At 37.9% G+C, this 16,857-nt stretch overlaps 1 protein-coding gene across 3 annotated transcripts in view; it reads right to left on the bottom strand.

Annotated features, from left to right (window-relative positions):
• The window catches only part of JAG2 (jagged canonical Notch ligand 2), a 68,143-nt gene that overhangs the window by 13,960 nt on the left and 37,326 nt on the right, over positions 1-16,857 (bottom strand). For 2 of the 3 annotated variants that reach the window (XM_038179858.2, XM_038179859.2), the window contains exons 6-18: positions 11,215-11,345; positions 10,715-10,834; positions 8,403-8,516; positions 7,744-7,857; positions 7,067-7,180; positions 6,531-6,577; positions 6,092-6,265; positions 3,665-3,815; positions 3,235-3,399; positions 2,616-2,729; positions 1,252-1,365; positions 761-874; positions 142-258 (exon numbers count right to left, since the gene is read on the bottom strand). In XM_038179858.2, coding sequence (XP_038035786.2) covers positions 142-258; positions 761-874; positions 1,252-1,365; positions 2,616-2,729; positions 3,235-3,399; positions 3,665-3,815; positions 6,092-6,265; positions 6,531-6,577; positions 7,067-7,180; positions 7,744-7,857; positions 8,403-8,516; positions 10,715-10,834; positions 11,215-11,345 — 1,589 coding nt within the window. The remainder of the gene's footprint in view (positions 1-141; positions 259-760; positions 875-1,251; positions 1,366-2,615; positions 2,730-3,234; positions 3,400-3,664; positions 3,816-6,091; positions 6,266-6,530; positions 6,578-7,066; positions 7,181-7,743; positions 7,858-8,402; positions 8,517-10,714; positions 10,835-11,214; positions 11,346-16,857) is intronic. The other variant, XM_072038219.1, reaches the window with a different exon arrangement.

The following is a 16,857-nucleotide window of genomic DNA, read 5'->3' as shown; positions in this document are numbered from 1 at the left end:
CATTTATTAGTCAAGCATCATATTTACTGTGAGTGATTCAGATATTTTGGCAGCTAAACACAATAAACTTGCTTTGTTTCAGTTAACAACTCTGCTAGACACTCTGAGTATCACAGAGCAACGAAGAAGAAAAAACCTTACTCTGTGTGCATGTACGTCCTTCCCATCCTTCTTTGCAGATGCAAGAAAAGGAGTCTCCGCTGCCAACACATGTTCCACCATTCATACAAGGGTTTGGAATACAACTGCTGTTTTTAGCTTTGAAAACAGAAAAGGTATCTATTTAGCACAACAAATATATACGTCATCTGGATATATCAAGATCACTAACCTGAATAGCACTTATGTCAGCATTGCAAGACTTACAAGAAGGTGAAAAGATTCTAAGAAGAGCCACATGCACAGTCATCTCTCACCTACCTTCACGATCACAAATCAAATGCTTAATTGAATCAAGATAAATTATCTATTTTTTCCCCCATGTAAGGTAAGCATTCCTCAAACACTGCTGAATTCCTACTCTGGTAGTATCCCACATCAGCTGGGATACACAGCCTGCACAGGATGTGAACATTGGTTGGTGCTTATGACTAGACATTTTTCTAGAAAAGGGAAGAAACTACCCTGAACTCAGTGACGATCCAACTGGAAAGGCATTGACAGTCAACTAGAATATAGCTTTCCTCATTTACTAAATGATTAAGTATTATTTAAGTCCTTCTCTGCTTCTGCCTTTGTCCATAGACAATTTAGAGCTTACCAATGTTGCAAGTGCTTCCAATCCATTCTGGAGGACACGAACAGCGGAATGTATCTCCATCGTCATAGCACGTTCCACCATTGCTACAAGTATTTGCATCACATTGGTACTCACCTACATGTTTACAATAAAAACAATTAAAAATAATCAAGTCCAGGCTAATGGAAATTAGGAGGCCAGGTATTTTTTACTCAAGTTTACTTTTTTTAAGAGAGACTTTACATTTAAATGCAACAGTACTAGAAATGCATAGTTCTACTTGCTATATTAGAGTAAGCAAGCCAAAAATAGTGGAATCTAAGGGCTTCTCTTAAGACTATTCCACTACAGTTTGTGAAAGAGTAGGTTCTTTAAAAATTCTATTTTGTTGCTGGGAAACTGGAAGAGGTAATGAAAATATGACTATTATTTCACTGAGATTGTTTTAAGTTTCAGGAACTCTAGTCTCATGCAAAGAAAGAAAACTAAAGATCAAAGAAAAGAACACTTACGTGAATGGCAAGTTTTGCCTTTCCAGTCATTCTTACATTCACAATAGAAGTCATTTACCAAATCAATGCATCGGCCACCGTTATGACATGGGTTAGGAGAACAGTCATTGAAATCTAGAAAGAGTTATTCAAATTAGCTGATCTAGCCTAGCCAGGGCCATGAGAAAGAACACAACATGTTTCTTTATAAAGGAAATAAGCTGCATAGTATTTATGAAAACAGCATTCCTAATTGTTAAGCAGTTATCTTTATATAAGCAAGGAAAATCTATTTTTAATAAACATGAATTACAAAACACGTTGACAACTTCAGACAAAAGTATCTTTTTGAAATCAGCTGTATGACTAAGCAGAGAGCCACCATAGTTTCTTTTTCCAGCAAATGTCTGCATTTTGAACTTTAGAACTTTCTACTATGCAACTTAATAGTAGAAACCACAATGTCCTGAAAAGAAGCCCTAACTCAGGCCATCCACAAGACAAGGCTCGCTTCTCCTCCATGTGTACATGTATATACACACTAATATACAGAAGTTCTAGAGAGAATGCTTTCTACTCGAAACAAGTTTAAATACTTAAAACAATTATTCCAAAACAACCTTCAACTAAACCACACAAATTCTTGAAAAGTGATAGCTATCAAAAGCTTCTCAGCCTTTATTTCACATCTGAATTGACAGACGTCCTGTAGTAAGTCTCACCAAATCCTTGTCCTCATGTTTTAGAAGGAACTTCATTCAGAGTAGATATCACATTTAATAAATAATCAGCTGCAGTTTGCTCTGAGTTAACAACCATAAACTTATCTAGTACGCTTCATTAACCAAAGCCCAAGAAGTCTCAACCAAGGTAACAAGAGTAAAGGCCTGCTCCCACTGAGCCCAGAAAAGGACTAGAATGTTAAATTTGTGATTCCTTCAGTAAGGTGGAAGCATGTTATAACTTGCACAGGTTTAAAGATAAGAAGCTTTCCAAGTTTGGAAACTGATGCATATTAATTGATTTGATAAAGGACAGACTTACGTACATTAAGTACACTAAGAGGCAAATATGCTTATAGCAATAAAAGGAAGGAGTCTTTTTAGCACGTTCTCTATTCACTTTTGCTTCTCCTCAGGAGAAAAAAAGTTCTTCTGAGGTATGTCCCATGTTATAACCAAAGCATCACATTATAGTTACATCAAAAGAACAGAATCTTTTAGAGCTGCTGCTATAAAATCTTAAAAAAGCTTCAAACAACACTGAGTAGGCTGTCTGTTACCATAGAACAGAGAAACTACTGCAGGATTAGCTATATCCTAAATGTCACTAATTGTTACAACAAAACTGTAGTATTTAACAGGGAAATGCGTAGCAGTACTCACTTGTGTCACACAACTCTCCTTCCCAGCCACTTGAGCAGAAACACCTAAATGAATCAACTTCATCGATGCATGTCCCACCATTCTTGCAAGGTTTCCCAAGACAATCATTGATGTCTATGACAAAGAGTCAACAATTATTGCTCAAGACTTTCTTCATACACAAAAGCAAACTAGGTTGAGTGATTGCTAGGCATTTTCTAAGAAAAACACGCTATTCTCCATTTTTACATGCACAAGAACAGCTCATAGCATCTGTTTTCAAGCCTGGTAAAAATTCTACATGTGTTCTCTCTCTCACATGTATCAAGACAAACCGGAGCATTAAGTTCCCCCTGGAAAAAAACATTCAAAAATACTTAAGTAGTAGGTACAGACACGTTTGCATTGAAACTGGATTAAGATCAGTTTTCACTCACAGAGGAAAGCACGAACCACTACAAAAGACAGTTTTTTTTTTTTTTACCAGAAGAGATTGGACTTGAAGCAATACACTGGAAATGACACTCTGCAACTCTTAAAATCCTCACGTTTTACTTTATGTTGTAGAGCTTCAAAGCAAAAACAAACTTTAAGGAGGTTTAGATCAAAAACATATCTTTTAAAAGAAACTCCCACTTACTTTCATGACAGTATATTCCAGTAAAACCTCTTTCACAGGCACAGGTAAAATTCCCTCCTGGCTGACTAATACACCGTCCATGAGGCCCACAAACATTAGATGAAATGAAACGAATTCCTTCTTGGGTAGTATTAGTGAAGACTTCTATCGTGCAGCTGTCTATTACTAAGAAAGAGAAGTACACTATCAGACCATAAGAATCCGCATCACTTTAAGTTATCCAAAAATTAAGACTTTAAGACCAGTTAACTTTTAAAAACAATTATGTTACTTCTCTACTGCTTTATAAGCGAGCACTGTTACAAGCACTTTCTTCTCACTATTTCACCAGATCCACGTACAATAAAATAATTCTGCATTATGCTATTCTCAAAAATGCTACTTTTCTATGTACCACCATTAAGACAAATTTCTGGACAGAAGCAAGTACCTTTACAAGAATTGTTCTTGCAGTGGTCCTTGAGATGAGAACAATTCTTTCCATCATAGTCATCAGGGCAGGCACAATAATAATCTCCTCCCAGATCATAGCATTTAGCCCCATTCTGGCAAGGGTTAGGTTCACAGAAGTCAATATCCATCTGTAAGAGAGACCAGTTAGCAGCAGCAGCTTCATTTCCCAGAAATAAACAGCTTTATGTATGTTGCTGTAGACAGATGAAGCTTTTACAGAGAACCTCAAGTTTTAACATTTATGGATTTTCTACACTGCATATACAGAAGGAAACTTCAGTTTGTTGTTTTTTTTTTTTCAACTTTAATGAAGGGCTTTTACAAAGGGCTTCTGATTCTCCAATTAAAGATATCCCTTTGCACGAGGCTGAATAAGCATATTCACAATAACTTAGCAAAGTATGTGTCATTAAGAGATCGCAGTGTGACTACTCTAGATCATTATCCATCATTTCTCTGCCCTTCACACCCACATGCTATGTGCTGTAACTCAAGTTAGATAGGAGCTCACTTAACTTGCCTCTACAAGACACTTAAAATGCACAGCACCTTCCAAAAATGTGTTCTCTAAAGCAATTCAGTTCTCCTCCCACCTTAACTAACACACATAATTTGTTATTGAACCACACAACTTTGAAGAAACCTCTGGAGATAGTCTAACAAGAGGCTTTTTGCACAGGAGGTGGGAGTAGCTAAGTTGGCCAGGGCCTTATCCTTACAAATAATATCTAGCATACTGATTTGCACACAGAAATGCAAGGTGCATTTTGAACACTTCTTAGAATTTGCTTTTTGAACCTAACACTAATCCCAGTTTTCATAACATAACCTTTAACAGACTTATCCTTTTAGGAAAACAATTCTGCTTCTACATCTTAGACTGCCACAGAAGACCACCACTGGTCACACCCCAAACTAGCTTTTGAGGCTGCATTGATGACTGAGGCTATATTGTTATATCAGTTTCTTTCCCCAAAACTGTTCTTACAGACTGCACTCCTGCCCTTGAGTCAGTCTTTTCCTCTTCACATCTTGTGAGAAAGGAAAACTCTCAATCTTACAGAAGTCTGACCAAGTCCCATAGCGTATTTGACCACTTTTTTCTTTTCAACTGCAGAGTTGTTTTAAAAAACATCAAACCTAAATAAAACAGAAGGAACCCCAGTTGTCTAAGCACTAATTCAGCACAGCATGTACAATTCCAGCTGCCACAGAGAGATTTTCAGCCAGCTATTTAGCAGACTCATATAAAACATTTAAAGCAGACTATAAAAATAGGAGATCTGAGAATCTTTCTCAGACCTAACTATCATACATTTCCATTTGTTTCTTTCCATTAGTATAAATTTCCCCTTCCCAATGCAAGTCAGTAGCTGGTACTTTAGCATCTGGAATCAATGGTAGATATTTACTACAGCACACACGGCAAGAAGCCAATTCTTCCTCTATTATTTGAGCAGATCTACTAAAACTTTAATTACATATTATGGTATGAACCAGCAAGGAGTAGAGCACTTGAGATACAATCCTTACGTAGAAAAGGCATGAGTTATTAGGTACTACACCAGTTTTATTAAACTGGTCAGTATCCGTAACCCTTTTTAATTTTGAATAAAAGGAAGACAATACAAATACATTACAATAAACATTCTTCAGCATGTAGCAGAAATCACTCCAATGTCCTCCATTAAAAATTCTGGAAGAAATCCAACAAGCTTCTAATACAATGCTTTCAGTGGATGCTGTCTTCCAACTATGTTTATTTGCTTATTTAGGAAAGCCAGAAAGTACATACTTGGGCAATATAATTTCATATTGAGAAAAAAACTAGCATCCTCCCTAGGAAGAGGTAGATCTTCATTATCATTAAGTATTTTCATTAGGAGTATTCAGTATTTAAGATCTGAGTACTTAATGAGTAATAGCACTGCACATTCCTACAATTATGTAGAACTGGAAGATCTGAGAGCCAATACTTATGTATCTACCTGCCTGTGGTTATTCCTGCCAACAGTAATAGGATCACTTGAAAGGTACATCAGCTATATACTTCAGAGTTAGTAGGACAAAGGTCTAAACCATTTAATGTAACAAGAGGACACAGCTCCTGAAGATTTGAAAATTTCAAAAAGCATTTCAAGCTTAAGGAATACTTACAGCTTTAAAACATTTAGGAGATTCAACACCTATATGCACCAATTTACAGTTTATCAAGCTGCACCTTCAAGTTTCATAGGCACTGTGACAGCACTGAACAAATTTGCTTATTGAGAGTGTCAAGTACCACCTACATCACACAGCAACACCTTAGGCCTTGCATTACTCTAATTTAAACCTGGAGTTACGTTTCTTTCAAGAATTCAATCCATGGAGACTACTGCAGCAGTGTCACCACTGGCCTCACCTCACAGAAGACTCCCGAGAAGCCCTGTGCACACAGGCAAGTGAACCCATTCACTAGGTCTTTGCAGCGGCCTCCGTTTTGGCATGGATTGCTTTCACACTCATTTGTTTCTGTCTCACAGTTTTTTCCTGTGAAACCACGAGGGCATAAGCAATGGTAACCATTCACTTCATCCTACAAGGAGGAAAAATGAACAAAAAGTGGGAAGACTTGTTTATTGATAAAACTTACACAGAAGAATTCAAGTTGTTTCTACATTTTGAGTTTGTGAACAGCATTAACACCACAAAAATCATTTTGTTAAAATTTTGTGGACAGAGTCTGCAAGCTTTCAACGTATCTCACCTTGCAGCCTCATTTAGCCCATCTACAGTTGAAACTACAGAATAACTAGACAGAACAAGATTCATTTTCAACATGGTATGTAATCAAGAGTTACCTTACAAGTCCCTCCATGTTGACATTGTCCATGACAGTCATTAATATCTATGGATAAAATAAGCAAGGTATTAGAATTTATAAGACTAAGCCCTAAAATAGAAGTCTAGAATAAAAAAGTAGAACAAATTATTTTCAAAAAATGTTTCAATGTAAAGCAAGGACACTCGACATCTTAAGATAGTCTTATTTTAAAGAATTTAGAATTCTGTAATAGAAGTTAAATCAACTGGTATCAGCTAATCTCATATCTGAAGTTTCAGCTAAAAAGTATTCAAAAGTAAACATGATATTCAGAATCAGGGGTGAGTAGTCTTCTCTAGGAAGACAGAGATACATAAATTTAGATTCGTTTAAAAAACACCTGTTACATTTCTAGATCTAATGGTACTTTCAATTTACTTCATTAGAAGTTAAGAAAAGTCAGACAACAATTATTTTCCTCTTGTGTAAGTATCTATACTATTATTATTCGGCCTCATTTAAAAAGAGAATGAAACATCCTATATACAACATAAATACTAAAGAAATACTAACTGATATGACAATTTACTCCTGTCCATCCTGGAATGCAGTCACAGTAATATCCACCAATGAGATTTTTGCAAGAGTAAGCATTAACACAGGGTTTTCCCTCACACTCATTAGCATCTGTGAAAGAAGATAAAAGAAAGAAGAGAATAAAGAACAAACCCAGAAACAGATTACCGCAGCACCAAGCAGTTTCCATGCAATCCAAGCATCAGCAGCTCATCTTAAATACACTGGTAGGGCACTAAAGCTATTTACATACCCTAGGTTTTTAATGCACGCTCATCTATAATAGCACATGCATGTTATCTTACTTTTCCCTTTGCCAAAACTCAAAAAGGTAACGTTAGTCAGGGCAAATCCCATCCTTGCCTCCATAAGCTGGCATAAGCACTTTCTGCCACCATTAAGTAGGAGCTACCATCACCAATGCTGTATTTTGAGACAGAGAAGTTATTGGGCATTCTAGAACTCTTATAAACAAGCTTAATCTGGGATTTTTTTAGTTACAGGTTCACTTGAAACTTTTTTGTTTATTTGTTTTTGAAGACCTAAAGAAGATCTAAGATATCAATAACAGCACACATCTTTGGTGCTTATTTCAATAACAATCATATCAGAAACAGAGCTGCTCGTTATTTAGTACTCTTCAGTGGCCTTCACTATAGAAGGTAGTTACTTACCTAGTTGACACGTCGCTCCAATCCACTGTTGTGGACATATACACTCAAATGCATTAATACCATCAATACAGGTCCCTCCTTGAGCACAAGGGTTAGATGCGCATTCATCAATATCTGTGAAGTCAGAGCGTGCCTTCCATTACTTGGTTTAAAATTCAGCTTAACTTGGGTTTAAGTTATTTTGCAAGGGGAGTGGGGATGGTGTACAAAAGCTTGGGAAGAGACTAACAGCTCCGACCTAATTTTTTACTTGAACTTATCTTACTTTAAGAAGATGAGAATCTTTCTTGTCCATGTTTATATATCATAAAACGAATCCATTTTATTTTGCTTTAGTCTAGCTAAACAGTTAGAAGTTGTCCTGGAACCTTTGGCAACACAGCATTTCTTCACATACATCTAAAAAAATCTACAAGTCAGTAATATGATCTATCAATGCTTTTGCTAACTTGCACTTCTAAACTGCAACAAATGCATACTGATTTTAATACTGCAGGCCACACAGTACTTTTAATCTGAGTCTCCCAATGCACAGCTGTTAAAAGCCAGGTGAGGCAAAAGGCTACTGCCAAATTCCATACCTGCAGAGCACAATTACTAAGCAAGCTTCATCAGCCCTTCCAACCCAAGGAGTCAGCCACCAGTAAATGCATACCCACCAATAGCACATGTTGGTCCACTCCACCCTGACGGGCAGTGACACTTGAAGCCTGATGAAATTTCATGACAAATTCCACCATTAGCGCAGGGATTAGATACACAAGCATGCTCCGCTGGGAAGAGAGGGAAAAAAATATTGCTAAATACTCTTCCAATATCAAACAGGGAACTTACATGTTTCAAAAGTGAAGTTTGGAGCCTTCGTCTCCCACGTACAGAAAGACTGACAGATTTACAGAATGAGACTTGAACACAATTTTACTGAGGGTACATCATACTTTAAGACTTAAAAAGCCTAAGGGTAGACAGGTTACCCATACCTCTATATCAAGCAGCTGGAGAATTCCCCATTAATCTACTGCTTCCAGCCACATACTTCTTTCTACCTCCAGAGTGCTTCAGCACTTTTTTTTAAAGCTTCAGTGAGACAAAACAGATATGTTGCATGCAAGTCTGAACAGTAGTTTAAGTATCAAAAGGTCTGTTTAGCTTCATTCTAATATCCTTCATTGGAAACAGCAAAGAGAGCTACTTGCTCTCTGTAGGCCATGCTGCCTGCTGTTACTTCATGTAGGGCTGCCTAACACTTGCAGAAGCTTCAGCAAGTATCAATCGAGTTGAGAAAAGACAAGTAAGCCAAAGAAAAGCAATCCTTTTTTTAGGTGAGACTTTCTTATTTGTATAGTAGTTATGTTTTAAAAAGGCCTTTTTTTAAGGTGTGTTATCTAATCCAAAATGAATTTATTTTGTCTTGGCTGTTACTTACTAGTGCCTAAAACAACTCATAATCCAATCTACTGCTAATAATTAGGATAGAACTTGTGAAATGTATCCCCACTTTATCACCACCCCCTCATCCAGAGGGCCAAGTTTCTTCTCTACAGCTTTCAGGGCAAGCTAAGACAGTATTTCATCTATCTTAGCCAAAAATTTGCAGTGTGTTCCACCAGCTGAATCAAAATTCACATCTTGATAGCATCATAAATATCACGCAGCAGTTTAAAGAAGTTCTAATAAGATCTATATCCTAAGAAACATGAAAACCTTCTGATGATAATAAAATTTAGTGAATTAAAAACCCAAACAGGCTAAGTGGAAGAAAAATTGTATTCTTCCCATCTACACTTGTAATTAACAATAAAATTCACATGAGAAAACTAATACCACATTTTAAAAGTAAAAAATAAAGGATTTAACAATCCATTGCAGCAAGAAAAACGTCACTGTAGAACATCCAACTGAATACTGTGAGTGGAAAAAAAGACCACCCAAAATTTTTCATTCTTCTCCAAACATGAAACCTTTGAGTAAAATTAGAAAGATAGTTACAGTGTTGCACACTTGTCCCTTTATCCAATCAAATACAGAGAAATCAAATAAAAGTCTCCAAATATCAGAACAGTCTACAGCACATAAAAATGTTGGGTTTTGCATGGAACACACACACAGGTGTGCATGAAAAAAGACAATGAGCTATCTTTGTAGCATCATGAGACAGGATGCAGTTTCACATTGGCAAAGTATCTGTTGGATTGTAGTCAAGAAGGCAGGCTTCATCAGAAGTACAACTGAAATGTTTAAATTTGTTCTCCCATTTTGGCAGTGGACACAGGGAAGACATCCATTCGTTTAGACTACGCTCAAGGTGACTCTATAGAAGGGCTCAAGCATATTTCCACAGTGGTTAACAACTGCATTGTTAAACCAAATGTTAGAATTCTTTTAACATGGTAAATCTAATATGAAGTTTCAGTTAATCAAAAATGACAATCAACACATTCAGATAGATAAAGATTTGGCCAAAAACCCCACCAGACCATCATTAAAACTGAAATGCCTATGACTACTACTTCCCTCAGTCTGCAACTTGTAAAAGATGCAGGTTTGCAAGCAAGTCAAAAGACAAGAAAAATGTAGCAGGAAGGCAAGTGACAGAGAAAAATACACCTCTAACCCATGTTCAGAAGACCACAGATCAATTTCATGTTTGGATTAAGTGAAGAAGCCAAGGGGAAGGAAACATTCTGGGTCTTTTTTAAATCCATCAGAGACCACGGCAGAATTTGTCATTTCCAGCGGGCTTTTTTATTTTTGAATAGCCAGACAAAGACAAGATAGAGTTGGCATACAAGTTGCATACCTTCGTATTTCACATATCCCTCTTTAGAAATAAGGCTAATTTTTGGAAGAGACCTCAGTCTCTCCACTCCACAAAAAGCACAACAATGAACATAAAAGAATACCATCAGGTTGACTAGAGCATAGCTCTGAATAAAAACTGTTTCAGAACACATGCAATATCCAGAATTACCAATTTCGCAGTTCTTTCCAGAGTAACCATCTGGGCAAGCACAGCGATATTCATCTGGTTCAGTATTCATGCAGGTTCCACCGTTCAGGCAGGGATGGTGATTTCCACAATAATTCAGATCTGGACAGAGAAAAGCATCAATTAATAGGGTGACATAGATCTCAATATTATCATTTTAGTCCCTAGTCAGGTGTACAGATGCTCTTCTAGCTTGAATATCATTCACCCATATCATCCCCATATTCCATTAGCTAGGCTGTCAGTTCATCACTAACAGGGAAGGATGAGCAGAAGAGAACTGCATAAGTTAGAGGAGTCCAGATCATTCCAAGACTTTTGTCTTGAGCTTCCTATACTTACAATGCTTAGGTAACATCTGCCATAAAAGAATTAGGGACAGAAACACTCAGGTAGTGGCACACTAGCAGGAAAGAAATGGTTAATGAGTTATCAGTTAATCATGCAACTTCACTTTTTTTTTTTAAATTAATGTTAAGTACCTTTGTTACAGAGCAGGCCACCCCAGTTGGTTTCACAATTACACTGCCATGGTTCATTACAGCTCCCATGAGCACAGCCTGGGTAGCGGACACACTCATCACAGAACTGTCCTTGCCAACCATAATGACACCTAAGATGTAAGTTCACATGTTAAAAGTTAGCAACATGATGCTTAATTATCAGCATTACAGGTATTTAGAACGCTACACTTACCATCCTCAAAAACAAAGTCAGCTGTTCAATGCGCAACAGATCATTTAATTTCTGCCATTTAGAAGGTACGTACTAGTCCTGTTGAAAACCTTTACTGGAACTCATCTTGCTCAACCACATTACACACCATGGCAACAAACCACAGCAGGCACTATGCGTGCTGAGAGCTACACATAGATCTCTATGTCCTTTCACAAGGAATCCCATGTTCTGAGTCATCTCACACTGGGATAGAACCGGTGATCAGCGTATAGAGAAGGATACAACTACTTTTCAAAAAGCAGACTGCAGGCTTACTGAACCACATTAGATTATGTTGTCTGTAGCAGTGCCCAGAATTATGCTAACAAAGCAACTGTTTATACTAGAGGGAAAGGCCTAGGTCTTCAAAAAAAATCAGGCTTTTTTTTCGAAGTATGTTTCACACACTTCTAACCAAACAGAAATAGTAAGTTCACTCTGTTGGGTTAAAAGAAATATTTCTGCCTGTTCGTAAAGAAGTATTTCTTATAAACAGTTCAAGAGCTATATTAGCAACAAAAAGATGCATAAAAACACTTTGAATGGGAGCTGGGCACACACATGCCAGTGGAGATATGCCTGGCAGGGGAAAAGCATTAAAAACCTTGTTTCTTAAAAAAAAAAAAGCTCACCTTTCTATTACCACCATGCTTCAAGAACCATAAAAAGCAGACAAGTTCTTAAGTCTTTTGGGAATAGGGAAGGAAAAGAGGAATAACTAAGTCTTGCTTCCTTGTGAATCACTCCACCATTTCAGTAAGCAGTATCAATCCCCAGAGGGATAGACCAGACTCTGCTGACAGCATATTAAATTTCTGCTATTTACATAGGCAGGAGGAATCCCACTGCAGATCTTTGCAAGACAATTATTTTATTGCAAAAAGCTCTAGAGCTACTTTGATTTCTCAGTCCTGACATCTCCTCCTCATTCAGGACCCCAGAGTTGCAGGATCCATATGGGACAGCCTCAACCATCCATGCAGTCCAGAGGCAGCTGACTGCCTCTTTACGTTAAGCTGTCAGGAGAACATGCCTGGAAAACACACATACTTTAGAAGCGGTTTTCTTCTGCTGTATTAGCAGTAAGAGGAAACAAATACTGCTCCTGCTAAATTTGATCTCTTCCTTCCTTCTCGGGGACAGAAACGTCTTTTCAGGGGCTGGTAATAAACAATAAAAAAAAGCACTAACTCACTTTACTGGCCCCAGCCCAAATCTGCATCCATGCCAAACCTGGCACTACTGCCAGTGATTCACCATGACTATCCCAGCCTGAGCCAACTCCCCACCCACATGTAACAAGCATTTTCAAGGGCTGAAAGTCTGCATCACACAGCAGATAACCATAATAACTCCATTTGTTTTCTATATCCAATAGATAACATTTCTTTGTTTAACACTGCACTGAAGATTAGGAGCGCAAAGAAAAATAGAGCCACCTTCTTCAAACTTGAGAGCGTTTTAAACACCTCCTTGAATTTGCAGGTATGTTTGACTCGACATTAGAACTGGTTCATCAGGAAAGGATTGCTGCTTTTTCATGATATTCAACATGAAGAACATGAAGTTTACTGTTGAAGTTACCACTGAGCCCGAGGGAAATCATTTCTACAGGCTGAAGGCAGTCCAATCAAAGGAACACAATGTTTACAAGTCAAAAGGTTACTATGTGGTAAGCTGATCAGCCTTCGGTTTACAAGGAAGAATAAATTAGGATTTCCTCTTGAACAGGAAGTCTGGTCGCATCCTACATTAGCAGGTGCTAGAACAGCTTTAATTTCACTTCCTTCTAATAAGATAACGTTTAATAAATCTCAGCTCACTCAAAGCAAGATCGGATCAATAAAACAAAACCAATACAGAAGTGGGCACACTGCAATGAGGTAAAGATCAAAGTCAAAACACAGCAGAAAAATAGAAGCACAAAAGGTACAGATGTAAAAGTAACAATATATGTCAAAAAACAGAATTCCTTGTCAAGTAATGACCGCTTATATTAAAAAAAAAAAAAAAAAGGAAACTACTAGCACAGCTAATTGCAGGCTGAAGTTACCTCTTCCGCAGGCATCCACCGGTCCCTCTCCCATCCCCTACCCCTGTTGAGAGTAACTCGTTGTAAGCTTCTGCAATCCTAAATTTTACACGTCTGAATAGATAATAAAGCCAAATTTAGAGAACTTAAAGATCCCCATTGTACAACGGACAAAGAAAATCCTTACTGGAATCAAGATTCTACTTCCTTCGTCCTTCCCCTCTGCTGACTTCATCTGCTCCAACTCTTCTCCACAACCAAACGCAAAACAAAATCAGAGACTGCTTACTTAATCTTAGCCTTTGCTGGCCATTAGCAGTACAAAAGCAGCTACCATAAATAGACTGCTACAGTTTAGTAACTTCCTGATGGAAGGGTGAAGCACAGGCATCTGCTTCCAGACCAAAGCCTCCCTTCAGGTCAGGATTAGCACGGAGCACAACAGGAATAAGAGAAGAGTTGCTAGTCATCTTGAAACTGACAACTTGCAGAAAAGACCCTGATAATTCTACAAATGTGCTTCACGGCTTCCATTTTCCTTAGATGAACGTCTGGTGGCAACAGAAAACAAGAATTTAAGTACAAGGCTGGGGACCGGGAGGTGGCTAACATTAGCAAGGCTTTGAGATAACATTTCAGTCTTCAGATTAGACAAACTGCAACTGCACAGGAAAAAGCAGTTTTTCTTGACAATTAGATAAAGCCACAGTAATTCAACTCATAGTATATGCTTAGTTAAAAAATAAGCAAGTGGGGCTTCAAATAGCTAAATTCCAGGATGAAGAAGGATCTTCTACAGTGCTTGTAAAGCAGTAAAAATTTATTATCAAGAAATCCCACAAAAACACTTGTCACTATGCACAGTTCAATGATGCATAAGTACTCACAGGCTAAGAAAAATATATTTTTTTTTTCCCCTGGGGCTGTTAAAAAGCGAAACTGGTAAAATAGCAATCCCATAAAATAGGAATTACAGAAATATGCTTTTTCTATATTCTTCTGAAACAGTTATAATTAAGGAAAGAACTGATACTGGTCCTTCTCTGAAGACATCTGTGTTAATTATACAGTGAGAGCTAGATTAAAATTGAGCATTTCTGAATCAGATACCACAAGGTGTTCAAAAGATTCCATATTGCTGTATGCAAGCCAGCATTAACAGTATTTATGAGCAACCTGGTCTAATCAGACCTACTTTGGGCAGAAGGTGGGATTAGAGGACTCCAGGGGTTGTTCTGCTCTCCACAGTTTCATGATAATCCTCTAAGGGCAGTTACAGAAGTGATATGGAAAGCTGAAGCGATGTACCCAGACCTTGCAAGTCCAAGAAACAGTCCCTCAGCACCTTGTATGATTCAACTCTTTATCCAAAAAGAAGTCTGTTAAGTACCAAGAAGCCACAGTGATCTCAACAGCCAACTTTATTTGTTCAGCTGTTCTACACCACCTTGGTACATGGTCTGTTCTCCTAGTTCAATCATTCCTATTACTTGAGTCTTGAACTTCCTGCATGACGTTCACTTGAAAAATGGCATATCCAAGGTTTCATTCAATCACTAACCTACTCCAGTTAACCTTTTAAAAAAGCTTGTGATACTTAAGAGGATACCTAAATAAATTCTGTTCTACATCTAGCTACGGGGAGTTTAGTTGGCAACTGATGTGTAAGTAGACCTACACCACCAACAGCACAAAAAGAAATCAAAACTACTTCTGAAGTCTAGGTCAAAGTACATAGCCCAAAAATAATAATAAATCCTCGGGAGGATATCCACAAAGTGGTACAAGCCTTTAATTACCACCTTACCGGTATCTTGCATATCCTATAAACATAGGAGGAAAAATCATTGTGACGTGATTTACACGTGTTATTTTTTTTATAGCAGGCTTTTCGCAGGGAGCTTCTCCCACACAGATTTTAGAATCTGTGGCCAAAAACTGAACACAGGAAAATGAAGCAAAACAGTGACATTAAGAACAGAAGCAAAACGCATCATTTGGGGTGGGGGAAAAATAACCCTCTTAAATGGAAAACCACTGAATTTTCTGATGACGTGAACAGGATGGTGTTGCATAGGCCAGAACAATAGCTTTATATTAGTTATTTACTTAAAATAACTATAAGAAAGTCTGTTTAATGCTTCAAGAGACCGTTGCATAGCATGGAGCAATATGGTCTGTTAGATGATCCTACAACTATGAGCATCCAGATTCAGTATTATAGCTAGTATGGTACTCACCAGGACTTGGTAAGGTCACATAAATGCTTTCTCCCCTTTCCTACCTTTGAAATAGACATGATAGCAGTTCTGTGACTAGGAAAAGATGCTCATTAGTATACTCAAATCCTTCAGTTACCCAAAAGCTCGACTACTTTTACTCTCATTCCCAGAGCTCTTATTGGATGAAAAATGCAAACTTTTCCCTACAAACTTGTTTCTGCTATAATAAAACCACTGAAAGCTAACATTCTTGCTCCAATGCCTTACTTAGTTTTGTGAAGATGATAGAGGGGATGGTTCAACATTGTTTACGTGGAACACATGGGGAAGGCTGCTCAGTCAACTTGCAGTAAGTGGATCTAAGGGTGTGTCTACATTTGTGCAAGTTCCTATCACGAACATGCTTTTCAGTGAACCGCCTGATCATTCCTGTTGATGGTGTGTTGGTTCACATCAGAGCTGTTTTGGAACAAAGGAACTGGATTCCTTTCAGGTTAAGCTAAGGTAACATAAGACAGAGTATGCCAGGAGCACACCTCATGTCTTCCAGCTGCAAACATGCATTCAGCCCACTGGAACAGACTAGTCTAAAAGCAAAACTGAAGTGGTTTTAGTATGGATATCAAGTTCTCAACAATAAAGCTTTTAATCTATTGTTCTAATTTGTCTGCACTACCTACTACCAGATAGGTTAAGATTGTACATGTTCATATTCCCTGCGCTCACTTGCTTTCTACTGGGAAGTAGTACTCAGAATATATTCTGTGCCTTTCTATCCACTACCCATTTAATGCACAGTGCAGAATGTGCCTCAGTTCCTTGACCAATTAAGACAAAAATGAATCCCATACTTAGTTTCTAACTTAATATGCCTATTTTTGAAATATTTGCCAGCACCCCCAGGAAGCTTACCACTAGGACACAAGAGGTGTAGTACGATCATACTGGTTATGGTAACAGGCACTTATATGATGAGAGCAGCAGTAGTAATAATTTCGCAAACCCTTTGAAACTGGAAACCAAGATAAAGTATCATGTGTGAAAGAGGAGATGGGAGCAGATGTTCAGGTACCAAGCCCACTCCTGCAGGAACAAACAGCCACCAGCTCTTTAAGGATCACAGTCAGTCCAACACTGCAGAAACTGAAAAGGTC

The sequence above is a fragment of the Anas platyrhynchos genome, chromosome 5 (assembly GCF_047663525.1).
Source record: "Anas platyrhynchos isolate ZD024472 breed Pekin duck chromosome 5, IASCAAS_PekinDuck_T2T, whole genome shotgun sequence".
Lineage (NCBI taxonomy): Eukaryota > Metazoa > Chordata > Aves > Anseriformes > Anatidae > Anas > Anas platyrhynchos.
The sequence above is the reverse complement of the archived record's forward strand: the minus strand, read 5'-3'. Positions and strand labels throughout refer to the sequence as shown.